This window comes from Podarcis pityusensis (assembly GCF_964106645.2).
Source record: "Podarcis pityusensis genome assembly, chromosome: 1".
NCBI classification, from domain to species: Eukaryota; Metazoa; Chordata; class Lepidosauria; order Squamata; family Lacertidae; genus Podarcis; species Podarcis pityusensis.
Window position 1 is genome coordinate 95,437,800 of NC_138028.1, and position 27,532 is coordinate 95,465,331.

At 43.0% G+C, this 27,532-nt stretch overlaps 2 protein-coding genes across 5 annotated transcripts in view; one reads left to right on the plus strand and one right to left on the minus strand.

The window, feature by feature from the left end:
* CCDC93 (CCC complex scaffolding subunit CCDC93) overlaps nucleotides 1-16,546 on the plus strand; it is a 39,488-nt gene extending 22,942 nt beyond the window's left edge. For both annotated transcript variants that reach the window (XM_081007291.1, XM_081007292.1), the window contains 11 exons: nucleotides 2,418-2,480; nucleotides 3,363-3,436; nucleotides 4,591-4,672; nucleotides 5,966-6,037; nucleotides 7,424-7,495; nucleotides 7,808-7,916; nucleotides 10,662-10,744; nucleotides 13,195-13,232; nucleotides 13,803-13,887; nucleotides 15,428-15,541; nucleotides 16,228-16,546. In XM_081007291.1, coding sequence (XP_080863417.1) covers nucleotides 2,418-2,480; nucleotides 3,363-3,436; nucleotides 4,591-4,672; nucleotides 5,966-6,037; nucleotides 7,424-7,495; nucleotides 7,808-7,916; nucleotides 10,662-10,744; nucleotides 13,195-13,232; nucleotides 13,803-13,887; nucleotides 15,428-15,541; nucleotides 16,228-16,281 — 846 coding nt within the window. In that variant the 3' untranslated portion in view covers nucleotides 16,282-16,546. The remainder of the gene's footprint in view (nucleotides 1-2,417; nucleotides 2,481-3,362; nucleotides 3,437-4,590; nucleotides 4,673-5,965; nucleotides 6,038-7,423; nucleotides 7,496-7,807; nucleotides 7,917-10,661; nucleotides 10,745-13,194; nucleotides 13,233-13,802; nucleotides 13,888-15,427; nucleotides 15,542-16,227) is intronic.
* LOC308478691 (5-hydroxytryptamine receptor 5B-like) lies at nucleotides 13,878-26,984 on the minus strand. Of its 3 annotated transcripts, none has more exons than XR_013987218.1 (3): nucleotides 25,927-26,984; nucleotides 18,178-19,006; nucleotides 13,878-14,206 (listed from the first exon to the last, which is right to left on the minus strand). XR_013987218.1 is itself a non-coding variant. In XM_081008701.1 (3 exons), exons 1-3 carry the CDS (start codon nucleotides 26,635-26,637, stop codon nucleotides 14,192-14,194), a joined length of 843 nt encoding a protein of 280 aa, XP_080864827.1. In that variant the 5' UTR covers nucleotides 26,638-26,984; the 3' UTR covers nucleotides 13,878-14,191. The 3 variants fall into 3 exon arrangements, 2 of the variants coding, with proteins under 2 accessions (XP_080864827.1, XP_080864826.1); XM_081008701.1 differs by having other exon boundaries at nucleotides 18,890-19,006; XM_081008700.1 differs by lacking the exon at nucleotides 13,878-14,206 and having other exon boundaries at nucleotides 16,695-19,006.
* Between the last annotated feature and the right edge of the window lie 548 nt (nucleotides 26,985-27,532).

The window sequence follows — 27,532 nt, forward strand, 5'->3', positions numbered from 1 at the left end:
GTAACCTGGGTCTTAATAAGCATTGGTTACGTGGATTTTTTGCACATAAGTTGTAGGGTTTGTACATAAGTTTGCACACTTTCCTTGATTGTCTCTACGGAAGCAACAGGTGCTTACTGACTGCCAGCAATTCTGAATTAAAGCTGTGAGCTGTGTTTATGTACAGGCAAAGGCAGCATTTAAATTCTCCACTGTCAGAATATCAAATGTTGAGGTCAGACAGGTGCCCTCCCTGTTCTACTCCCAGTGCCTGCTAGGGATTCTTAATTCCAGCAGGTTTTTTTAATTACATTCTGATATTATAGTTTTAACTCATTTTAGACTTACTGTATTGTACTGGATCTCCTGCACACTGCTCAGAGACAACCGTGATTAAGTGTACAATAAATTGCTGAAATAAATAAATAAAAATAGTTGGCATTTAAAGCTGCACAGAATTGCATCGTTAACAGAATCTTTCAAAGGAGTTGTGATTCTTTTTCTTTTTCTTTTCCAAATGCTGGAAGGTCCACAAATCATAGAATCAAAAGAGTTGGAAGGGGGACCATCAGGATCCTCTAGTCCAGCGGTTCTCAACCCGTGGGTCCCCAGATGTTGTTGAACTACAACTCCCATCATCCCTGAGCTCTGGCCTTGCTAGCTAGGGGTGATGGGAGTTGTAGTTCAACAACATCTGGGGACCCACAGGTTGAGAAAGGCTGCTCTAGTCCAACCCCCTGCAGTGCAGGAATATGCAACTGTCCCATGTGGGGATTGAACCTGAGAATTTGGTGGCACCATGCTCTTACCAACTGAGCTATCCAGTCCTTAGCTCCTGTAAACATTACATTGGTGCTCACTTGGCTGCTGCTAACATTATTGTTTTGCCTGTCAAAATCTTTGCAGATTTGCTGATTTAATTGCCTTCTGTTCCATTCTATCTGCCATTCCTCCCCACCCCCTTTTGTACTTTAAGGAAGCCAAATGGAATACAATTTCCTAGAATCAACCTGGTTTTTTCTAGTATACATGTTCTCCTGAGTTATATTTCCTGATGCTTTTCCAATATTTGTGCATCATGTCAGTGAATTTTATTTAAAGATGAACTGCGGTGTCAGCTACGATCCAGTAAAGGCTCCCACCAAAGAAGGGTGGGGGGATGATTTTCACTTAATTTCCACCAACTGTCCCAAGTGCCACCTTCCATATTGTTGACGAGAGTCCCCTGAAGCCCAGAACAGTTTTTGGAGGGTACAGGCCTGTTGCAGGAAGTGAAAGCCAGCAAAAAAGGCCTATCTCATGCACAAATTTCCTCCAGTGGAGCATTCTGTAAATGGAGTTCCTCCCACACTATAATTCATTTGTTGTTGTTCTTCTAAATCCAGATGTTTTGATCCCAAAAAAAGGGTATCCTGGAACTGCTACATTCCGTTCTTGTTCAGCTGATAGCTGTCCAGAGAACTTTGTTGATATATACATAAATACATGGGTGTAAACTTTATCTCTCACACATTACTTGCTTCTAAAACCTTCCAGACTCTCAAAGTGGAAATTTACTGTAAGTTTAGACCTCAGGAGAATCAGTGCCTTTGTTTTTTCTTTCTGTCCATGGATAAGCAACCGAAGGAAGCTATAAGAGACACTTTGCAATAATATACTGCAAGAGAAAATAGTTAAAATTATGGCCCTGTTCACGCTTAATGCTGAAACAGGAAACATTTCATCCATCTTGGAAGCACTGACACCTTGTGGACACCAGCCCTGCCTTATTTCTTCCAAATTTTCCTGTGTTGAGTGGGGGAAGTCTGAAGGGAGCTTCTACCCATGTTTGCTTGAAACCTCCATGTGATCAGAAACTCTTACAAAGCACCGCACTGTAGAGAAGAAAGAAGGACAGGAATAAATTTGCCAGTGCAGGGACAAGCAAAGAACCTCAAAGGTGCACAAAATTAAGATTGATTCAGCCCAACATGTTTAGGTTTAAAGAATTTGCCTGGGGCATTGTAAAACAAATGTTATCCACCTGCTGCATTGCTAATTGATTCCTCGGGACATAAAGCATGAATCTGGGAAGTGGGCATGAAATGTTTTTGGTAAAGAGGTTGTAAAATATTGTCCTTTTTATTATGAATAGCTACAGTTCACCATGCAGTGTATATGGTTTGCATAGACCTATTTCTCAGATTGGGTGTTTCATAAGCAAAAGCCTCGTTTCTGAGGTTTCTCACTGCTACTTTTATAAATTTTCTTTACAATCCAGCCTGAGCAATGCTTCTGTAGATATTAGAAGAACCATTAAGTATAGTTCCAGCATGTTTCTTGGTGTGTATGTGTGTATACGCATGCCATTGTTAGGAAATATTGCTGCCTTTGATTAAAATACCAGATTGGTGATCACTTAACTTGACTTTCCCCCTGTGTTCTTCTTTTGAAAACAGTTGCAGGCAAAATGTGCTGACCTGCAAGCAGGATGTAGTGAGGCTAAGAAGAAATTGAATGAGGTAAGCTCGTTCTTCCCTTTGTCCTCCCCTCTTCTATTTAGACTGGTCTCTGTCAACTCTGTGTTGGCCAGATGCAAAAGAGGCCTCTACATCTAATTGTTGTGTAGAAGAGAATTTTGGGATGTAATGCAAGCTACACCTGCTGAAATTCATTCTTCTGCTCAGTTGCATAAGAGCCCTGACACCTTCTTCATTTGACCACCTGGACCAAAATGAACTTGAATAATTGTAATTGTAATAATTGTAACAGTGTGCAAATAAGAGTAAGAGGCAGCCCGGAATATCACATTTTCCATTGTTGCTTGTTAGGGAAGGTTCTGCTACGTTAGTAAAAGCTGCCTCCTGCTGGTTATCCAAATCTGTCCCAGACAAGCATAATGCCATATTGACTTTTGTCTTGTAATGATACTGCAGCAAGAAATAGGAAAGATGAAAGAAACTTGTGCACAAGATGTACCAGTGTTTTATCCCTTGCAAAAAAAAAAGGGGGGTGGGAGAGACCTTAACAAATCCTGTACAAGTTGGTATGAGAGGGGACCATGCACTATCCTGGTAGGCAAGTGTGCAATCCAGTACTCACCTCTGTAGGCAGCTGGAGGAGACAGCGCTGGTACAGCAGAACTGTACCGGGCCTAGGCTCACATCTCAACACTAATGCCAAGGGTTACATCCAATTGTGACGGTCAAGGGCCCTGTGAGCTACTCCTGGTGCCTTTTGAGAACAACTGGTCATGCTATTTGAGGAAAAAATAGGTAGAGCTTGCCAGAGTTTTAAATAGAACCCTATCATTCTTAGAGGGCTTTGCTTAAAGCTTTGTTTTTTGGGTTAAATTGGTTTTTATTACATTTTCACACCATGTGTTATTAATTCCAATCCTTTAGGTTAAGAATCACAGTGAAAAATTGGACAAGGAGCTGGCAGCCTTAGAAACAGTGGAATCCCAAGCAGATTCAAAGTATGTGTCTAGTTCCTCTCCATCCTTCCCTGTCCCCTTTGCAATGAATTGTGTTAATTCAGCAGTAGTCCCTGTTGGTGGTGGTGGGGTTTCTGTATCTATAGTTTATAGTGTGTGTGTGTGTGTGCGCGCGCGCACACACACACACACACACACACACACACATTCTAGTCCAAATGTTTCCTTTCATGGCAGAATGTTCTTTATGCTGGAAACTCTGTCAGCCTTCCTCAGCTTGGTGACCCTGTATGGTTTTGGCTACAACTCTGATCAGCCCAACCAACAGTCAGGGCTGGTTGAAGTCTCACGTTAATTCTTGACATGGTGCAGTCACTGCAAAATGATGGTTAAACATCATTTTCAAATTAAGACTTGCATTGATTTTCAAGGATTAGGGGCTGGGGAAAACATCTGGCACTTCTTGAATGTTCAAAAACACCCAGCATCAAAAAAGGTTATTTTAAGAATTACTGTTTGCTCACTGAGCCTTAAAATAACCCTATTAAGGAAAGTCAGCGTATTTTCTTCCAGATGGGAGACTTAGCAGCACAGTCCTGTGCAGGTCTACTTGGAAGTAAGCCTCATTAGGTTCAATAGGCCTTACTCCCAGCAGTGTACTGGAAGGGAGAGCAAGTTGCAATGCTTGCACCGACAGAACGATCTCCTTAGTGCAACACTGAAATCCACCTGTGTGTTTTATTGTTTTAATGTACTGGCTTTTACGTAGATTCTGTAATGAGCTGGAATTTTTCATTATGATGAGAAGTATAAAAATGTTTCTGCCTTTTAAATCAGTGGGTATTAAGAAATGTTTAAGTTTGATTGAATCCTGTACATTGTATCCTTCCATGAAAATGGTATATATTCAAACTGGAAGACCCTAAGATTTGCCGGTCTCTCTTTTTTCCTTCAAAATTAACCCATGAGAAACAGGTGCACTCGATTGATAATGGAGTCGTCCAAACTGTGAACAGCAATATAGGAGAACGTTTCTTCTGTGAGATTCTACCTTTCTGTTTTATTCAGCTCTGTTGCTGCCCTAAATTGCTTCTTGAAGATATTTTGTTTTCCCACTCCCCAATGCTTCATTTTTCTTAGAATAAATGTCTCTAAATGCTCGAGAATAATGTGTTGTTGTTGTTGTTTTAATTTAGTGTATTGCAGAAGCTTCGGGCACTGGTGGCAATGAATGAGAACCTCAAAAGCCAAGAGCAAGAATTTAGAGCACATTGCAGAGTAAGTTTTTTAGATGCTTCATTCCAAGTCACTGCCTGCACACAATTCTTTTTAAGGATCCAGATTGAGGATCCATAATCCAGATGTACTCCTGTGCTTCTTTGTATATGCAGCAGAATACATGTATGGACCATGTTTACTAATTCCTGTTGCTTAGGAATGCTTTTGCAACGCAGTAACTGGAAAAACTACTTCCATGTGGTTAGGGGCTCCGTGTCAACATGAGGACCAGAGGTGTAGTGGGGGACGCACTAAACACCACATCATGGGAGGGGAGCCCACACTTACCATGGGGCGTGGCCTACAGTGCACCTGAGCCACATGTCTCCTGGGAGTGACGCAGTGGCTCGGGTGCCTGCAGGCTCCCTGCTGCCCGAAACAGCAGCGTGGGGCTGGCATCTGCCCACCGCCTCCCCCTCAGGCTCAGCTGCCCTACAGCTGAGGCCCCAGCTCACCCCGCCCCCAGGTGCAGGGCGCATGTGATGCCCCAGACGTCTAGCTAAGCCGCTGTTGGGTACCTTGTAGTAAATAATCTTTTTATTTAAAAAATGCCATTTGCCTTGGTCACCTAGCTGGTTCCCATTCCACAGTTCCCAGGTGGACGTGTGCAGTGGGAACCTATGAACATTGCAGTGTCTTAACACTGACATCTGTTAAGACTGCCGTGTGGAGCTCCCACCACCTAGGTGCCAAGGTAATGTATGAATTGGACTGAAACCATAATCAGTGGTTGTTGCGAGGTACCTTGAAAAAGTGATCAATATCAGGAGTTATAAAATGTGTGAATTGTATGAGAAAGGAGGAAAGAAATGGAACGGGGCAAGAATACAAATTGAATTTTAAACCCCTGTAACTTAATATTTTGGGGTGGCTATTTTCATTATGGGATGCAGTGTGCTCAGTGTTGCTTCTGCAAAAGCGCTTTCGAAATGGTTAGGGACAGCAGGGCTTGTGCAAGATGCTGTAGTCATGGTGGTGCTTGTATTTTGATTTTTTTAAAAAAACTCGAACTTATTCCCTTGCCCTTCTGACTTGGGTTCATTTGCATAAGAGTCAGACTGTGTGTTTTCCCCTCTCTCTCCCCCACCCCCTTGACAATAGAGTGTGCTACTTTACATAATGAAGAACATTCACCTCCTCTGGAGCCCTAAGCACAGAATGTCTATACGTTTTTGGGCTCTTTCTGATGCATATTTTACGAAAAGAAAACACTGTCTCTGGCTTCTGTTTCCATAAAGAGCACACGTTGATTGCTAATGAAAAGAAACAATTATTATTTTCTTGCTGTTCTAGGAAGAGATGGCACGCCTCCAGCAAAACATTGAAAGTTTGAAAACAGAAGCAGCTGAAAATGGAGAAGAGAAGGTAAACAGAAAATATTTAAGCATTCTTACTGAGCTTTGGAATCTTCTTCCCATATATATTTTTTAAGAATTTTAAAATGCTTGCGGTCCCTTTGCTCCATTTAGAAGTGTTTGCCCTCATTTGGAATGCTGCCTGAATTTTTTGTTTTGCCAGTCTGTTAATTAAAGGTGCTAATGTGTGTGTGTGTGTGTGTGTGTGTGTGTGTGTGTGTGTGTATGTGTCTTTTGATGTGATTCACTTTCTCTGGTTACTTAAAATGAACACTTCATTTCACTTTAACAAAACTTTATATATTTGAACTCATGTCTTTCTTATCGAAGGCAAATTTTTATACACAAGAATTGGGACTTGGAACACTGGAACACAGTCAGTTCCCAAAAGTGTGTGTATTTTTTGGAGGGCGGTAGTTTGTTCCTTTATGTACACTGACTAGCAAATCTGATTCAGTTTGCCTGTGTATTTTAATAAAAGAAACATCAGGACACATGGCGGACATTTAATAATGGATGTGGCATGCAGGTGTTTTCTATTAGAGGACCTCTAAATTGTTGCCCAATTTAAAAGTACATGAGGCTTGAGCTTGGACTCCACCTTCAAGAAGATTGCTCAATTCAGATGATTCTTGAAACCTTGCAGTCCATCCTCTCTTCCAGAAAACTTCTCTTTTGTTTTGCACTAATCATAGTTGGTTGTAGTGTCCAAATCAAACTGCAGAGTCCTTGCACTCCAAGAAAAACCCACTTCAGACCTTGGCTTCTAATTTCTGGTTTGGAGGACAAGCCTTAACCATGGTCTGCCGATTCGGATGCCATGGCAAACTGGGGTTAGTGTTAAACAGGAAAAAGCAAGCCATCTGTAAACTTGCAGCTCATTACTGAATGTCCAAATAATGAACAAAAAGATACTTTGAGCTTTCCTGGAGCAAATCAGAACTCCAGGATAGCTTACCCAGGATTTTATTCTCCACAAGGAGGACTATGTTGAATAGTCTTCTGACACTCTGACTGGTGTGCTTCCCCAAACCCCACTGTCCTTCCACCTGCTAGTGTGCGTTTTTAACAGCTGTACAACAAGCAGAGCCCGAACAGATTCAACTTTACCCAGGATGGACTCGTGATGGGGAATGTTCTTCTGCTTCTCTGGGCAGCTTGCTTTTAGGTGAATATGCTATATATGTAGTTGCACAAGTTAACATGTTTGGTTGGATCCAGTAAAATGTGACAGAACATAGCTTTCTTGAACCCCTTCCCCTCGGTATGTTTTTAACTTTGGTGCAGAACCAGTATAAACCCTGGGCCCAGTATGAATAAGTGACCCTTTGTCATCATAGTCTCGACTGAATTTGGTCAGCTGGAAATCAGTTTTATTTTATGTCTCCAATGTTAGGAACCTGCTAAAATTATAGATCAGCAGTACAAAACCGAGAGAGAGAAGCTGCAGAAGATCAGACTGCTTCTGGTGAGTTTTCCAAACCATAAGTCTAGCTGGGTTGGCAGATGTATTTGCTAAATGTGTTCCTGTCCTGCGCAATGTAAATTTCTGGTTCACGCGAGACTCCCGGATTCTTCTGTAATGGATGTTTTAAAAGTTGGAAATACCAGTTTGGGGGTAATTATTTGGAAAACGTTACCTTTCGCAGTGGAGCCAAGAGGGCAGGGGGTCCGCATGGCAGCAATTGATTCCGTTATCAGGTTGTTTCTAAATGTCAGTTTGTTTTTTAGAAACCTAGTCACAGTTTTTGTTTTGTATATTGTTTTCAACTCCCCTCAGGCCCGACGAAACAGAGAAATAGCCATTTTACAACGCAAGATTGATGAGGTTCCCAGCAGAGCTGAGTTAACACAGTACCAGAAAAGATTTATTGAACTTTACGGGCAGGGTACGTATATCAGGCAGAAATGCATTCCTCACAGCTAAGCACTATAAACCTATGGAGCATGGCAACCACTTCTTGTTTAATGTTGTTGTATCACTGGCTGTTTGACATTCACATCGTATGCCTTCGCAGACAAGCAGGGTTTTTCCAAAACATGGATTTTAAAATGCCCTCAGGGCCAAAGATTTGGCGCTTTAGGGGTAGGTTCTTGAATGTTCTGCCACTTAGTTCTACAGTCTATATATTAAGACACTGTTCCTTATGACACTAGGCAGGGGGGGAAACAATAGCAACAACCAACCCACTACATGCAATGGGTACGTCAGGGCTGCCCTCCCCACTAATACACCAGTTAATTTGTGTGATGTGCAGCATTCATATTTATTTCCAATCCCAGCTGTTCTTCCACTTCAGAAACGTGTGTGGGGCCTGTGCATGCACACAAATAGGTGCACACTCATACATATGCATGCAGTGCAAGGTGAGGAAGCCTTCTCCAGGCCCATGATCCCAGTGCACTTGTAACGTGGTTGCTGCAAACTAGTCTTCATCTGCTTGTTAGTGGCTGACTACTTCAGTGGAAACCCCTACAGCAGCAACAGCTCTTCTGCTCATGCAGCACTGGCTAGGGGTTTAAGTAAGCCTAAGGAAGAAGAGGAGGAGGAGGAAGAGGAGTTTGGATTTGATATCCTGCTTTATCACTACCCTAAGGAGTCTCAAAGCGGCTCACAATCTCCTTTCACTGCCTCCCCCACAACTAACACTCTGTGAGGTGAGTGAGGCTGAGATACTTCAGAGAAGCGTGACTAGCCCAAGTTCACCCAGCAGATGCATGTGGAGGAGCGGGGACGCGAACCCGGTTCACCAGATTACGAGTCCACCAACGAAAGCCTGCTTGTTTCCCAAATGCTCGTCCTCTGGTGAAATCCATTGTTCTTGGAGAAATGGGGTGGGCTGTCCAAAAAAACGAGGGGGGAAAGACAAAGGTGACAGAAGAAGAAAATCAGAGGTACTGCGTTCCATAGGAGCCTGTCGTTTTCTGGTACCCAGAGGTAAACTCCTCCTATTGCCCTTGGCCCTCATTTTCTGTCTGCCCCAGTTGTTCACTTAGTTTTTTCCACATACCTCCCTTAATGGAACTCTCTGCTCTGGATCCTCTGTGTATGCCTGGCTCTCCATTGCCATTTCCAGAGATCGTGGGGAAACTGTTCCTTTACACTAGGTGAAATCTGCAGGGCAGGACATGAGGCGTCTACCTGCTGAACCCTCTTTGGGGGGGGGATAGGTTAAGGTTAGGGGGGTCCACTGGTAAGCAAGCCCACATGGGCATTTGACACTTTGACGCAGACTGTAGATAATTCAAGGACTTGAATTTCTCACTCCCAGAGGTGGGCAACTTCTCGCCATATGGAACATGTTGTAATTGTTGTATCCCACCCACCTCCCTCCAAAATTGCTCAAACCGTGGTGAGGAGGTGTTTTTAATTGTCTCTGTAAAAACAAATGTCTAGTTCTTATAGTTACAGGGATGTCAAATTTGTGCTCGTCAAAATTAGCAATGTGATCTTTTATATTGAACAAGTGGTTTCCATGGCTGCTTATTATACTTCTGAATTTTTCCCGGAATAGGGTACTCATTTGCAATGTCATTTCTCATTGGCTTTTCTCCAAAACATCTGTTGGGGGGGGTGCACATACATGCATGCGCACTGAAGCTTTATCAGCAGCCAAAGCAAAATAATATATGGGTTTTACTGCTCTGCCTCTTCAGGCTATTCAGTACCATTAATGGCTATAAAGAGTGTTCTGTGTCAGAAAGTACATTACCTCTCCTTAGACCGGAACCATCGTTGTATCACTGTCCCAGCCACACTTAATGTAGTGAATTGATGATTTAGGAGAATTCTACCTTTTGCCTGCCTGATCTATGCTAAATGAGCATTGCAAATCATTTAGAATAACCCTTTTTGCTTTACAAGCTGAAATACTGTCACTCCCAATAAATTTATGTGAGCTACAATTCACAGAATGTTGGTTTTATGTTAAGATATATTGCCAGCCTTTTATAGGTTGGCTGAGTACTTGGGAGTGTGTTCTTTCCCTCCTTGGATTTCTATGACAATGTTGAAAAGTTGAAAAGAATGTTTGCAAAATTGTATTTCCAGGTTTTGGCTGGGATCCAAATAGGCTCATGGAGGAGTCCTAAAGGGTTTCCCTACCCTTGGAGGATGTTTGAGACAGTTGTTTTTTTTCCATGAAATGCCAGCTCAAAAGGTCCCCTGGGTTTTGGGGGTGGTTTTTCAGGAAGGGGAGTATGGTGTGTAGGCAGGGGTGTGAGAAAGATACTGTGCATAAATGGAAGTCGTCTTATCCTTCTGTTAGCTTTCAGGCCTTTTCATTTCTTCCTACAGAGCTAATAGGAGCCATTCTGCTCCTTAATAGGTGGAGAACCAGCCTTACATATGACAGCAGGTTCACCTTTTAACCTTTAACATTGTACACCTTTCATGTTGTGCACTGTTAACTTATTTAAGTTAAAAATTATCATGAAAACCAGCTTTCTCAGTCACCCAATTTTGAGTGCAGGTGACACTGGGACTTCTTCTCCAGAAGCTTGTGTTTAGGAGTGCAGCCTAAGGTTGCAACCTTATACTCACTTAACCAGAGTAAGTCTTACTGGACTCTGTTGTACTTACTTAAGAAGGCATGTCTGGGATCACACTATAAGAATCTTCCCTTTGTTTGCAGTTTCGGCAACACACAAAGAAACGAAGCAATTCTTTACCCTCTACAACACACTGGATGATAAGAAGGTGTATTTGGAAAAAGAGGTAAGCTGCTTGATCAGATGTTCTAGCTGACCACAAAGCCCCACCAGCAGTATAAGCCATTATTTTTGCAATAAGGGGAACTATGGGGAATATATTTGGGTTCCTGTTTGGTTTCTTCTGTCTGTTCTGTAAAAGGTTTTTCCTTAAGACAGGAGTGGATGGGGAACCCATGGCACTCCTTGATGTTGCTGGACTACAGGTCCCATCTCCCCTGACCATCAGCCATGATGACTGGGGCTGATGGGAATTGGAGTCCAACGACATCTGGAGGGCAGCAGGTTCTTCCCCCACTCTTGCCTTATTGACATCACTTCACAGAATAATAATTTTTAAAGAATTGCACAATGCTTTTGTGTGCTGTATAGCGTTAATTAGTTCTAATGTAACTCAGTGTGGGTAGAATGTCTCCTCTGTCTCCTCCACATAGGAGTTCTTGCCAAAAAGTTAAATGGCAAGGTGTAATTATATTACTCTCACCCTGCACTGATGAGAGCAAAACCAGACATAAATTCAGAGATGCCTCTTAATGAGAGGCATTATTTCTATAACCGATGTGCAGTTAAAATATTCATTATCTTTTCCTTTCCTTGACGTGATTATGACAGCGCTGAGAATGTAGTTATTTTAAAAGTCGTCTTTTAAAATGCTAAGTGTTAAATTGATAAATACTGCCTGACTGTGTATCAAGAGCTCAGTGGTATTGAGCATGTGCTCTGCATGCAGAAGATCACAGAATGCAGCAGCTCAGTCCCTCCCAACATCACCAGGAAGGGCTGAGAGAAAACCCTGCCTACAGTCCTAAAGAGCCCCCTGCCAGTTGGTGACCATACTGAGCTGGATAGACCAATTGTCTGACTGTCATAGTCTGACTCTAAGGCAGCTTCCTCTGTTCCCAATGTTGAAATGAGATGTCATGGAATTGTGGGCCAGCTAGATTCTGCTAAATTTGCTTATTGATGCCTGATTATGCAAAAAGTTGTGGTCTTCAAAGGCTAAAGCAAACATGGAGAAAAACAAGTGAATTGGAAGAATGTGTGTGCTTTTGTGTGAATGCATGGACAAGGAAGCCATATTCCTGTAACCCACTTACATTTTTTTTTGTTAAGTGGTGTACATAAATCTTGTCAAATAAATAAATAAATAACCCAGGTTGACTCCTGAATGAGATTCCCCTAGCCAAAGAGGATTTCCCCATCTCCTGCTTCAGCCCTCCAAGAAGGCCAGCAGATCCTAATTAATGGTATGGGATGTGCTGAGGAGAATTCGGTGGGGATGGAGGTCACAGAGATTGATTATAGGGGGCTGGTCTGAAGTGCATGGATTAAATCAAGCAGTGGATTCTAATGCGGGCCTCCTCAGGTAATCGTGTCAGAATGCAACTGCTTCAAGGCTTTTGCTTAAAAGAGGTCAATACATTATGAACCTTCCTTCAAACTGACTTGAGACAATTGGTCCATCTATCCTGATTTTGATTCTTCTGACAGGCAGCAGTTCTCCAGGGTTTTGCTTTGAATAAAGTGAAGCATGTGATTGATTGCCCTGTTGAATTTGGCAATGTGTTGTCTCGTGTCAAGTGTTATTTATAAAGGGGCGGGGTGGAGGGGGAGACCCATGGTTTCTTTGAAGACCTGCTGTGGTTTGCATTGTTGTGCCGCGTAAATAGGAAACCGATTGTGTTCTTTCCAGCAGCTAATGCAAGGCAAGAAAAACGCTAGCGGAGCAAAAAATGTGCAATAGCACTCTGAGGCAAGGAGAATTTTTGTCTACAGCTTAGACCAGGGTTGTCACCCTTTTTCGAATAGCGGATGCCATGGGGTGTGTGGCAAAACACAAAATCAAGAGTACAGTCATTGCTGCCCAGAATTCACTGGGGTTTTGTAACTCTGTGGTTGCATATCCCTTTGTACATGGTACTTCAATTTTTTATGAGATGGCTATGATAATGTTTTGATAAATAGGATAGCAGCAGCCCAATATTTATTTGAACACATATGCTAGCTGTGAGGAGCACAAAACATTGACTATATGCTCCTGAAAAGATAAAAGTTAATAGGTACACAATTTGTCTGCAGTCATCTAAATTCCCTACCAACACATGCTTGTGTGTAATGCTCTGAATACCCTCACACTGTTGTATTTCAAGTACTGTTCTTAGGGTAACATATTACTGGTTCATTAAATGCATGTTCATTACTTCATGTCTGAAAGTATGTGTGAATACAATAAGAAATTTGTGGTAACCCAGTGGGGCCTCAGATGCAATGTTTTTGAATGAGTTGGTTCACGCACATTAAACTGCAAATCAAGTAATTTAGTGCAGCAAAGCCTGTATGATCATGCATTAGCCAAGCCGCATCATTTTCTGAACCAGCCCTATTGCTTAAAAGGCATTTGCTTTTTAAAATGGAAAACTTTGCATAAAAATGCATCCTTGTGTTTGTCTTTCCCAGGTTAACTTGTTGAATTCAATTCATGACAACTTCCAGCAGTAAGTACTCCTTTCTTTTTTGTGGGTACAGCCCTTACTAACACAGCGTGGCCATTTCACCTCCCTTACGATGACCAGCCCTTGATTTAAAGAAACAGTCACATGTCTTTACAATCTTTCCAGAAGTTTCAATAGTCTTAAGAAAAAAATTTAAATCATGTATCCCATTCAAGAAATTATGCATGTCACATTCTGCTCCTAAATAGTTCATGTAATACTTGTTTCAGTGCCTTTTCTCTGAAACTATGACAGTATGCTGCTTCTTGTTTTTCAAGGAGAAATTTAGAAAACAGTCCTACATTATAATTTCTTTTGTCAGACAAAGGCACACTTTAATAGGCTAGCCCTAAGAATTCTGTCAAAATCAGTGGGACTTGAATAAGCATCACTGGGATCCAAAGAGGCCAAGTTTGTCTTTTCTGTCAACTGCAAGCAAAGTTTGACTTCCATGATTTACCATTTAGGCTGCAGACATATTGCGTGGACTCTCACTCTTTCCTCAAGTGACTTTGGTACCCATTCTCCTTTGTCTAATGCCCTCGTGCCATGTGCACCCCATTCTCATTTCAGAGCCATGGCTTCTTCTGGTGCTCGAGACCAGTTTCTGCGGCAAATGGAACAAATCGTAGAAGGAATTAAACAGAATCGAATGAAGGTTAGTTTATTATTTTCACATAAGTTTTGGTGGTGTTTCTTCTTAGACCTCAATATAACCTTTATGATTTGTGCAATGAAATACAAACCTACAGAACATCTGGAATATGCTTTCATTCCTGCGCTGCTACGATATGCTCATTATTACCCTGTGCGCATACTGCAACATTCTAGCAATTGAAATAGAACACACAGGTTGAAGATGCGTCTCTATACCAAGCACAATGGAAATGATTTGGATTCATAGACTTGATCCTGAAAGCAATTGCCTTGGAACATAATCAAGTGTGTGTTGTGTTCCTCCATCATGCAGCCTTCACCTGTTAAAACACATGCACAGTTCTTATCCCAGATCACATATCTGCCAAAATTCCCTTGCATTATTCTTTAAATTACCCCCTTTTCTTTCATTCACAGAAATCCTTCCTTCAAATAAATGGCCATTCTCAGTTTTTAGATTTAATGATTTGTAACTAAGATGTGCTGAATAGAACAAGGGATAACCTAAGGTGTAGGAAAGCCACTATTATTTAGGGTAGGCAGTACTACTGCACTTGATACCATATTTTTCGCTCTATAGGGCGCACCGGACCATAGGGCGCACCTAGGTTTTTTGGGGGGGTGGGGAAATAAAGAAAAAAATTATTCCCCCCCCCAGCCCCAAAGAGCAAAGAAGCCAAGACAGTGAGCGGGATCCATCCCACTGGCTGTCTTGGCTTCCTTTTTAGCCACGGGGCTGGGGCGGGGGAAGCCCGAGGCAGTTCATTATTTATCTGAGCACAGAACATCTGTGACTAAAGATAAAACTTGGATTTAAATTAATCAGTCAAGCTTATAAAATTTCTCTAGTGGATGCCATTGTAATCTTCTTGCTATCTCAGCATTGAAAGGACCCCCTGTAGATGTTCTCCTGTGGAAAATGCTGAACCTTAAAAAAAACAACCAACAAGCTTCTTTGCTACAGCCACTCTCACTCAACAAAGTGGAAGGTGTTTCCTTCTTACTTTCCATTTTTTAAACTCATCCCATTGGGTGAGACAAGCACTTCTAGCAAAAGGACCAGTGTGGGCCATGGATTGTCCAGTAGGAAATCTGGCTGAAGTCAGTACACCTGTTGAAACCACAGTGCAGGTATCCTTGAACAAGATAGTGTAGGAAAGAAACATCCCATGAGCAGAAAGGCAAAAGTTCACTTGGTATTGATTTTCATTTATGAATGCAGACCATGAAGGTGGGGCCTCATGAGTTACCTTACTTTTGAGATTTTAAGCAAAGGGTGTTGGAAAACCTTCACCACAAGATAACTGACTTGTGGCAATGAAGGTTTCATAGTGATTTCACTTTTTAATCCTTTGCTATATTTCTGCTCTTTCCTAGTTGTACACTACCAAATGCTTCTATTGTTGGAACAGATGCAGGGAGCACTTGTTGTTTATTTGGTGTTTTGTTTTTGTTTCAAGAGGGGGGAAAATGCTGGAGGATTTCGTTTTTGGTCTTGTGCATTTCAAGGTACCATAATACTTTTCCCTTGTTACCAACAGATGGAAAAGAAGAAGCAAGAAAACAAAATGAGAAGGGACCAGCTCAATGATGAATATCTGGAGTTACTGGAGAAACAAAGACTCTACTTCAAAACGGTCAAAGAATTTAAAGAGGTAAATGGGACAGTGGTGGGGGGGGAGAGAGGGAGAGAGAACACGCACACACACAGAAATACTATGTCTCAAAAGCTCTGACCATGACGTGGTGGCTTAATAACACACACACTGATTCAGCACTACTTTGTGATGCCACAGTGTCCCGTCCCCACCCCCACCGCCCAATCATCTAGCACTGTACGGTTGTGGGCAGAATGCAGATTAGTTGTTCACAACCTGTACCCCGCAGATGTTTGGTGCTACAACTCACATAATCTCTGTTAGCCATAGGACTGAAGAGTTAGTCCTAAACACAGAGGGCATGAGGTTCAGAAGGGCTGGTGTGAATGATTCTAGGTAATATAATTGGTAGCAGAAGGCTAAGAACAATCAGATGCATTCGTCTGGTTTTTTCAGATATTCTTATTTTCCAGCATAATTCATACGGACCAATCCCATCCAGCACCTTTTCACTTTAACAGTAAATTCCACCTGCCTTGCCTTCCGTATTACCTACAGCATGTGTTAAAAGACAGACAGCTGATTTGGGCTGTAATCCTTTATGTTTAGTTGGAAATAAGACCCATTGAATTTAATTACCCTTGCTTCTTTGTAGCCATGCAGGTTTGCACTGTTAGTATCATCATTTAACTGACATGTCTTGTTTAATATTTTAAATCTTCCTTCTCTTTGTTTATCAACAGGAATGCCGCAAAAATGAAATGCTTTTATCCAAGCTGAAAGACAAGTGTTCTTGAAGAACTTCAGACAGCAATTCATTTATATGATTGAATTCATTTTCATTCTGATCCAGCCCAATGACTAGATGTATTCCTTTTTGAGATTTAATGCAGTATAGCAGTTCAGAAATATTATTTGTCTTTTTATATATGCACACACATATAAAGTAAAGTGACACTGTTTTGTAAATGATTTACCTTTGCACTAGTTAACATTTCATGTGCACTAGAAAACATATATTATGTGTTAAACAATAAATATGTATAAATCAAAAGCTCCAAATTTGTTTGGCTGACTAACTTGCTTTCTAAGCTGCTTTTCTTCTTCTATTCATGATAAAAAAAACTTCTTCACTAACAGGGATGAGTGCAGATATTGATGTTTTGCCCATTTCTCTGACAAGCTACAACATTGGCATCTGAAATTCTGCCCAAAGCATAGAAACCTTCAGCACAAATGACAGAACCTGATAGGATTTAGAAAATTCTAAAAGAGCTGAGTTCACTCTAGAAACAACACGTGTGCTAGCTGAAGACTGAAAGGGGTCCCAGACTGCAGAGGTAAATGGGCTGAAAAAAGTGCAAATGCCTTGACTGAATCCAAGTGCCCCTGCTTCCAAAGTTGGCAGTAGGGCTCCTTTTGCAGTGGGGTGGTGGTGTATGTGGGGTACCAAACAATACAAGCAGGGGAATCACATTCCCTCTGAACAAGCAGACAGCACTTCTAGTCACACAATAGATCTCTGTGTTTCCTTGTACTCTTCATACGATAGGGACACACCTGCCTGCAGTCCCCTACATTGCGTAATATGCCTTTTTGAAGGGTTGTCTGACCAAAAAGCAGCTTAATACGTGTGGATATTGAGAGTCTGCAGCAGGTAATGGTGGGGGGAACTTGATATAGGCATAGTTTTCAAACCAAGCTGATGCAGGTGTTTCCTCCTGTACCAGTAAATTGATTTAAAACAAACAAAACAAAAACCTCCCCGTCTCTACTCCTGGAGAGACTAGGATCTTGAGGTAGCCTGGAACCTCTAAGCAATAGTTTAAAGCTTGAGAATTCGGTCTGCATTGATGTCACCAAAGTATATATTGCATGCTGTTGTTGTTTAAAATATATTTGACAATTAAGTTATTTTATACTGACTAAGCTATCAGACTCATTTTAAAGAGCCTGATGCCAACTTTGCATTGATCTTAAAACTGAGGTAATAGCTGAACATGCAGCTGAGTAAAAGAGCTTTATCCCAGCATAGTAAAACATACGTGTGATGCTGCAAGAAAAGATTGCACTTATTTTTCATTAAATACACATTAGTATTTTTCTGGAAGAAAAGAACACCAAGAGTTTGCCAAAGTATGGTGGTAACCACTAAATGACTCTGAAGGAAACCAGTTGTTGCAATATGTTTCCCGCTCTTTGCAGAGCGATACGCTGTCCTCCCCAGTTACCATTCAATGTTGATTTCCCCCATAAAATGCATTTAGCAACATGGTAACAGGGCAAAGACATAAAGCACATGCTGGCTACATGTAGGCAAATCCAGTCCAGTTAATAGGGTCATTTGCAGCTACTAAAGGAAAGTTTCCACATAACTATATTTCCCCCAAAACAACTGATTTGAATGGAAGGCTCTGGACTTGCGATCTGGGAATTTAGTTTCAATGCTCCCCTGCTGTAGTCTTCAGAAAATTGCCTCCATCCTCTACTTAACCCAACACTTCCTTGAGCCATTTCACATGATTGTTTTTGCTCAGTTTTGCTGCAATTAAAGTTTTAAAAGTTCGGCCACCCAAGTTCAATGATTCTTGTCTCTTAGCAGTCAATGATCTTTATCCTGATTCATATCTGAAGAATTACTAAAGCAAACAAATACTGTTAGGGGTTTTATTAGTTGCTGACACTTTACTTACCTCCAGGCTCTGTGTATTGTAGTGCCTTGTAACTCTTGGAATTCTTGTTTTTGGTGCCTTACTACGCCCGCCATAAATGTTTCATAGTAAAAGTTATTGATGACACTAAAACTGGCCGTTGGCAAATGAGCAGAACGATGTTAAAAATACGGTCTAGCCTTTACAAGGCAACACAGGACAGCTTGTTGCACAGGCTTAATTGTGATCGGAGTGGGGTTCTTGAAATTATTTGCTCCCTTTCATATAGGGAGCTGCAGCCAACTGGGCAGGAGGACTTTTGCAATGGTTAGAGATTTCTTCTCTAGAAAACTGGGCTGCATTGCAATGGAGGGTGTGTAATGGGCTATGTTTCTGATATATCACCCGTTCTTATTGCTTAATTCCCACAGTCAAGCGAAATATGCAAACAGAATTACCTAGCAAACAAAATTTGCGTAAATGAGCTTAGTACAATCCAATAGGTCTGGCAGCCATGCCCCCCCCCCAATTGCTATTTTTACCTCTGCCTCACAAAAAGGTTCTTGAATGCATTGTTGTAGTTTTTGTTAAAAGCTGTATAAATCAGAGGGTTGAAGAAGGAGTTGGAGTAACCAAGCCAGAGGAAGATGCTTTTCCAGACTGGTGCTATGGTGCAGGAGCAGAGGGGGCTTATTAGTTCTGTGACAAAGAAGGGAATCCAGCAAAGTACAAACACACCAATTAAAATGCCAACCATCATAGCCGCTTTCTTCTCTTTCTGTTCTCTCCATGTTTCTCCATCTGTCTGGAAAGTGACAGTCGCATGACGAGCTGTAAACACCATCTGCGGCTGATGAGAAGCTTCTTTCACCTTGACATAAAAGCAAACAGGAATTATTACCAAGACAGTTTTGTTTAAGTAAAGGATTTCTACACACACACACACCCCTTCACTGCTTTTCAAAAGACAGACCAGCTGTGTCCAAGCCCAAACTCTAGACTTCAACCAGTGTGTGTGTGTGTGTGTGTGTGTGTGTGTTGCAAGACTTCTGCTGGGGTGGAGGGAGGCAATAAAAACACAGATCAGGACAGAACTACGTTGCCCCATTATTCACTCCTGCAACATACAGCACAAACTACTGCTCAAATAAGTCACTATCTTAAATAAGTCAGAATCCAAAGGGTAGTGAGGTCTTGTGCATGGATTTCTGCCTTTCAAGCCATTCTTCCCTAAACCTATTCCCCTTGCTCTCAAGCAGTGCAAAGTAACATTTGACGCAGCACAAGGAAAGCAAAAATGGCAATGTCCCCAGGTGAACATCTGCATATAAATGGGCTTTTTTTTTTTTAATCCTAGTCATACTGTTTGGCACTTTCGTTATAGTGATCCAACATTTGGCTAGATGGGGGAGCCAAAGGAAAACTGGCCCTCTCTCCTCTAGCCTATAGAAATGTATCCCACTGTCCAAAGCACACCCACCCACACACCCCACAGACAGGGTACTACAGCAGCATCAATAACTAATGGAATAAAACATAGCAATGAACAAAATGGGTTCTATCCAGTTCTTCCACTGCTAGATGTCTTTGAACTGACCTTCATCACATGAGAGCCCAGGGTGGTTTGATCTAGCAGAGGCTAACGTCAATAGGAGAAACAGAAAGACTGTTTTCCTCAATCAATTAACCCTTCCCTGTAGACCCCCTCCCCCCAAAAATTACACCAGTCTGCCTCAAAACGTTGTACCCTCTGACATGAATCATACACACAACACTGGAATGACCCCATCTGTTTGCTCTTTGAATGGCTAATATTGCTGGAAAATATTACTGGAAAACTAGAACAACCACAACCACCACCACCAGCAGCAGCACTGCAGGACTTGCCTGATACTGGTTGATGAACAGTATTGAGGAGAAGCTCTGGTGCTGAACCCAGCTCCAATTAAGGACTTCTGGGTGACATCCAATGATTTCCACCTGCTTGTGCAACAGAAATCCACTCATGCAGTGGGACATCTGGTCTTTCTCCCACTTCAGCCCCGCCAAATCAGCTGGAGATGCTCCCATGTAGGGGAAGCAGCAGGGTAGTAAGGAGAAGCCTTTGTTGCATCTTACTCTTTGTATGAGGCTTTACTGACAAACAGCAGAGACCCTACATGAGGTACAGCTCTTTTTGGGACTGTTCTGGCCTAAAGAATGCTCTGTGTGTCTGTCCTCAGCTTTATTCAGTAATCCAACTACAAAGGAATGGACAAAACGTAATCGTTATCACTGAAGTGAGAAATTAATAGGCATTTAATGTTGCTTTGCCCAACTCAGGGTTCCATCTGTAAGGGCCTGGCTGTTTTGAACCTCTTTAGTATGAGAGGAGGGTAGCAGCCCAGAAAGGCCAAGTTATCAGTCATCAGGGTGGATAGTGAGGTCTTTCCCTACAGGTGAGAGACATGACTCTGAAACCTATGCTAGGAAATAGAAGGGCATTTATTTGCCTATTCCTCCTGCTCCTCTGCATTGATATTCTCATGATTCTCAACCAATAAATCAATGACTGCAGATCTTTCCCCTGGATCTATATTAGTAGCTTAAGCAAATGCTTCTCTGTTGAACTTGCACAGGGAAAAAACGAAATTGCTATAGTAACAGAAATTGGTAAGTAGGGCTGGGAGTATACCTGCCAGTTTGACTTCAGACTTTACTGCCTCCAGGACATGCAGTAAATATAGTCTGCCTCACTGATTTGTTCTCCTTCCTGCTGCTTCAGGTGTTTCCTGTCATCCTGGACCCTTTTCTGCAGCCTCCTCTCCTTTATATTTGCTTCTACCTGCATCAAAAGTCCTGGCAACCAGAACTGAGCACCGTGGTCTACTTTGATCCTAACATAAAAGGCTTGGCCCTGCAGATGATTAATTGCCAGGAATGTTAGCAAACCTTATCCTGCTAGCAACCTTACCTGTAGTGATCTCATTGATGGCAGTGGGACTACATTAAAACAAAATATATTGTCCATTTTATGTCCTAATTCTGTTGCATGTGCAAGTCCTACTGAATTTAAGGGGGCCTCCCCCCCCCCATTCCTCTAAGCAGATATAGGGTTGAAGCCACAGTTACAAACAAACAAAAAACTGAATCGATTTTCTGTGTGCAAAGATTAGGGGCCCCTCCAGACAACCTGTTTATTGAGCATTCATCATGATTTGCTTGCACAAATCAGGAGATTAGATTATATCCTGTCTTAATTGAACATTCATTCCGATTTGTTTGCTGCAATGAGCATTTGTCCTGCATTCCTGATTTGCTGGCAGGCTTTTTATACTTCACCCCATTAATCAATTGTTCATCTAACACTTTTCATTGTGTTTTCCTGTCACTTTCCTAACAGTAGAAAGTCTGGGGATTATTATTTTTTAAGTGGATTTGTTGCACTAGGGCAATAGAACTCCTTAATCCGTTTAAAACGTGCAAGCCTAAAGTTCCTATGTGTGCTTGAGCTACTCCTGTGAAATAGCGATAGCTTGCAGGTACCCCAAGTCTTGTTAACTCTGCACAACACCTCTTCCTTTCCCAAAAAGATAACATTGGCTCAATGTTTCTTATCTCTTGTCCGTTCCTTCCATGTTTTATTTCAATACTGAAACAAGGACACAGTGAATAAAGAACTCCAACAAACATATTTGCAAAAATATGCAGAATGTCAATAACCTATTTCTATCTGGAATGTGACTAATCAATCTCCTTTGTAGATCATATCAGAATACCAGGAAAATGAAGAACCCAACTTTGCAGTCCTTGCCCAGGCAAGTTTGATTACACTGGAAGAGAATGCAGTGACTATCACTCTGCTCCCTTGAAGCATCAATAGCACTAGTAGCTAGCATTGTTAGTTATAATTAAAACTGCTCCACTGTAAAGCCAAGCACGAAAGAAAGGTTTCAAGACAATGGTGTGCACACGAAATAAAAAGACAGGCTTAAAATAAAGAAATTCATTTTGGGTTGGGACTGTATATAAGGACCTTTTGCCTATCAAGAAAGGAAACTGGACTGCGGGTAGTGGAACGCTTTCCTAATCAAGGATGCTAAGAGACTTATGCTGTAATTCTATCCAAATTTACATAGAAGAAAGGCCCATTTAATTCAACTGAGGTTACTTTGACATAAATGTGAGTAGCAACCTGCTGTTGCTTGCAACAAGTAGATCTGTATGTGCATTCCCCAAAATGTAACCGTTATATTCAGGTGCCAATTCACACATTCAGATAAACTGAAAGTTGCAAAACATGCAACAACTTTACCATGATAATACACTAATCTAATAAAGGCAGCACCATTATCTTTGCTGCACCTTCCCCTCCCACGTGGTGACATGATGAAGATCTAAGGGCCCCTTGGGGTTTACGATCCACAATTCCCTCCACCCTTGCTTAATATGATAAGAATAAATTATTTTTCAAGTACTATTAAGTACTTGCCTTAAGAAATGAAGATTTTTGTCCCACACATCAAGTTGCAGCTTACCAAAGCATTAGTAACATGCCCCACTACTTTTCAATGGGGCTTAATCCCAAGAACTGCACCCTCAAATTTCAGTATGTGTGCAAACACACATTCTCTTGTGTCTGTGTATCTTATTTCCAGACACAGCATTATACAAATTTCGTTTTTAATATCACAAAAAATGGTATGTAGCAAAGTTCTTTCTCTGCCTACAAAAAAAAGCAAACGATTGCAAACTTGAAAATTATGGAGCCAATAACATAGGAAATGCAATTTTAAAAAACATCAGAAGGTTAAGCTTTTGTGGACCACAGCCATGTTATCACATGAATGCAGCATTATTCTGGGCTACCCATGTGGTGGTGGGACTGTAATGCAGAAAAGTGCAATGAGAGTTTTGTAATTAACAGCGGGAGTTTCCCAAAACTGTTCTTGATAACAACTGCATCATTATACCAGTAAGCCAAAAAACAAAACAAAGAATCTGATAAAAATCCTCTCAGTTTTACAGTCATCGTCCCCCGAAAAGAAACAATTCCATCTTCTTGTCCACACAAACTACCATGTGTACATATATATAGCTGTAACTCAACGTAACACTTCATGCATCTTATGAAGTGGACTATAGTTACCAAAAGCTTCATGCAATGATACATTTTGTTAGTCTTTAATTTGCTACAAGTATCATTGTTCTTTTTGCTGCAACCAACTAACATGGCTAACCCCTCCCCCCCAATTTGCAAATTGCTGCCATGGATTTTGGACACACTTGAATGAATTAAAGCTGGAATCTGTCACAATCATTCACATCAAGCCGTGCAAGGAAGCTATAGGGAAATCAACTGGGATCATTTATGAACTGAAATGACAGGCACTGAAGATCAAGCCCAGACAATGTAAACTTTTGTTGCTGACTTCAATGGTATAGAGACTGTGACCAGCATGAGAAATGGTAGTACATATTAATATGGATAGCTCAGTTGGCAGAACATGAGATTCTTAATCCTAGAGCCATGGGTTCAAGCCTCACATCGGGTGGAAGATTTCTGCATTGCACCCTTGCAACTCTACAATTCTATCAACAGCAATTCCTTATGATAGCTAAATAGAACCTCCTTATTCAGAGGCAGTAGGCCTTTGAATACCAGGCGCTTAGGGAATGCAACGAAAGAGCCATGCAGCAAGTCAGCTCCCTTTGTAGACATTCTAGAAGCACCTGGCTGGCTAAGAAAGAGGAGGCTGTACTAAACAGGCCTGACCACCCACTCTCCTCTCTTATCTCCTTTACATGACATGCAAAGTTCATTCCTGCATATTCTACCTCCCCTGCAATTCATCTTCACGAGTGGCTATGAGTTAAGAAATGCACACAGGTGGATTTGGTTATGTAGCTGCTGATGCATAGATGGACAGACAAATGATGACTCTAAGAGAAAGACTTCATTTCCAAACTCTTTGCCACAAGCAAGCATGTGTGACAGAATAATTCAATACATAGTTAAACCATGCTGTAATATGCCAAAACAGTGCAGAGAGCTGGGGGAGATGCATGCATGCCAGAGATATTGATACAGTGGTACCTTGGTTTAAGAACAGCCCTGTTTACGAACTCCGCAAAACCAGAAGTAGTGTCCTGGTTTGCAAACTTTACCTCGGTCTAAGAATGGAAGCTGAATGGTGGAAGGGCACCGGTGGTGGGAGGCCTCATTTGGGAAAGCACGCCTCAGTTTAAGAATGGTTTCGGTTTAAGAATGGACTTCCAGGATGGATTAAGTTCGTAAACCAAGGTACCACTGTAATTCCCTTCCTACCAAAGAATGAGTCCCAAGATGGTTTATAATAAAAAGCACCCCATCAAAAAAATGAAAGGGGAGACAGACACTATTAAAGAATCTTGAGGATTAACAGCGTAATCCCAAACAGCATAATCCTAAACTCATAAATTTAATCCTACTGCCTTCAGTGGCACTGTGAGTGTGTTTAGGATTGCAGATGAAGACTACAGCAGACTCGATTTAATTGAACATGGTGTGGGCTTCCTTCTGTGTAAACACGTACATAATTGGGCTGCATGTGTATAAATAAAAATATTAGCTCTTTTCCACTTGGGTTGTGCCAAAGGATAAAACGGTGGAAACTATTATTTGCCTCATCTTAAAGCATTGTAAAACCTTAGAAGCAGTGCACACCAAATATTTGTATTCACAATGGTTTCTTTCTTCACACAATGAGCATCAGCTTTTGAGGCTGCACCAAAAAAAAAAGCAACGCATAAGACGAAAACAGATTTCAAACCAACTGTGTAATTTTGCACCTCCCCATTCATCCTGCCACACTGGCTGTCTAATGCCTGCATTTATCTACTTTCCATCTCAGATGTGCCACTCCACTCTCATCCTCCAGCTATTCCTAGCTAAACCTTTCTGTCCTGATGTTCACTTTTGCTGTTCCTAATAAATCCAGAAGTCCCTACAGCTGTTATAGAAACTCTTCCCAACGTTAGAGCTAATCCCGGAGCATAAATAACACTGAGTAACTTTCTCCAGACCCCACACACCTGGGATTAGAGGTAGACACTCCCCACAGCAGAGCGCAGAACTTCCAAGCAGTCTTGGAAAACCTACACTTCACGCTTAAGAAGCTAAGCAAAAGCTCTGCATAAACGTACTTCCTCACCTTTTCACTGTGCCCCCCTGAATTTCCAGCTGCATCCAGCTGCAAATTTCCAGCTTGTATCTTTCTGCTTGCAAGTTTCAAAACTTGATTCCGAAAGAAAGAGAAAGAAAGAAGATTTCATTCAAGGCTGCATAGAAGTTTCAGGCTGCTTGAAGCAACTTTTCCAAAGGGCGAATGAATGCTTCTCCTTCCCCAGCCTCAGTTGCTTTTGAAAAGATCTGAAATTCCGGAGCTATGAAACCAAAGTCTGAACTGCGCTGGTTGGAAATAACCCTGGCTTGCAGCTACTGCTGTCTACACCTGCTCAACGGCCCAGTTCAACAATCAAACCTTGAATTGTTTGGATGCCTGCTGGTGAAACGCAGATTTAGGTTCATGCTTGTTAAACTTCTCCGACCCACCGTTCGCTCTATTGCTCAACCACCCCTACTGTGTATGCTGCGCGCAACCCCCTGCTTCCCACAGAACTTGAGAGTCGGAGGGTCATCCAGCCCACCCCCTGCCAGATCCGAGGGTGGCGTTGCGGAGGAGCCAGATTCCAGCGAAGCCTCGCATATCACGTCGCCCCCCCGTCCTCCCTGCGCACCAATCCTACCCCCCCCCCACGACGGTGCTTTACCTGGCCCGTGTCTGGGAGGGGCCCGACGGCGTTCCTGCCTCCGACGCGGAACTTGGCCGCCTTGTAGATCTTCCAGTAGACGAAGAGCACGACGCCCAGGGGCAGGTAGAAAGCGCCCCCCGTGGAGAAGACGGCGTAGGCGGGCTCGGGGCTGACCTGGCAGCGCTGCTGCTCGGCGCTGTACGAGCTGCCTCCCCAGCCGAGCAGCAGCGGCAGCAGCGCCAGGAGCGCGCCCAGCGCCCACGCCACGCCGATGAGGGCGCCCGAGGCTCGGCGGCGCGCGCGCGGGGTGTAGCGCAGGTGCCTGGAGACGGACCAGTAGCGGTCGAGGGCGATGGCGGCCACGCTCCAGATGCTGGCCGTGCAGCAGAGCACGTCGAGGCAGACCCACGCGTGGCACAGCGCCCGGCCCAGGCGCCAGCGCCGCCCGCCCCCCGACAGCTCCTTGGCCAGGCTGAGAGGCATCACCAGCGCCGCCACCAGCGCGTCGGCCGCCGCCGTGGACGCCACCAGGTTGTGCGGCGCGCGGTGGAAAGCCCTCACGCGCACGATGGTGGCCAGCACCAGCAGGTTCCACGCCAGCGTGGCCAGAGTCAGCAGCGCCAGCAGGCTCAGCACCAGCAGGCGGAAGAGGGACAGGGGCTCGCCGTCGTCGGAGGACGAGGTGCGGTTGGCTCCTCCGGCGCCTGAGGAGGAGCCGTTCAGCGGCATGGCCGGCTTGGCGGGAAGAGCAGCCGCTCGCCGCCGCCCGCATAGAGCTCCCGGCGCGCCAAACTGAGGGGAAAGGGAGCGGGCGGAGGAGGCGGCGGGTCCAATCAACGCACCTCGCTCCTCCGAACTGCTTGGGAAACTCCCGCCGGCGGGCAGGTGGCCGGCAGCCGAGCCGCGCAAAGCGCAGCAGCTGCTCGCTCCGCCCCCTTCGGAAAGGCCGCTCCCGCTGCCAGCGCCACGTGCTGTTGTTGCTGCTGCTGCTGCTGCTGCTGCTGCTGCGCGCGCCTTGCTTTCTCTACCCCGGGGGTGCGCAGGGTCTGATTTAGGTTTGATGAGGCCCTAAGCTACTGAAGGTAATGGGGCCCTTTATATGTCTAGCTGTCCAGTTTGTCAACAACAAATTGCCGCTGGTTTTTTGTGTTGAATATATGCGGTATGGTAATTTTTGAACCTAATAGGTATCTAAAGCCATTTGCACATAACAAAGCATGTATTTTATCAAAGTAATTGATATAGAAATGAGCAAACCAGTGATATTTGAGGGAGCAGGCTAGCATTACTTATACTGGCAGTCATCTTTGAGAATTCCTGGACAACAGGCGAAGTCCCGGCAGACTGGAGGAGGGCAAATGTTGTCCCTATTTTCAAAAATGGGAAAAGAGAAGACCCAAATAATTACCGCCCAGTCAGTCTGACATCAATACCAGGGAAGATTCTGGAGCAGATCATTAAGCAAACAGTCTGTGAGCACCTAGAAAGGAATGCTGTGATCACCAATAGTCAGCATGGATTTCTGAAAAATAAGTCATGTCAGACTAACCTGATCTCGTTTTTTGACAGAATTACAAGCCTGGTAGATGAAGGGAACGCAGTGGATGTAGCCTACCTTGATTTC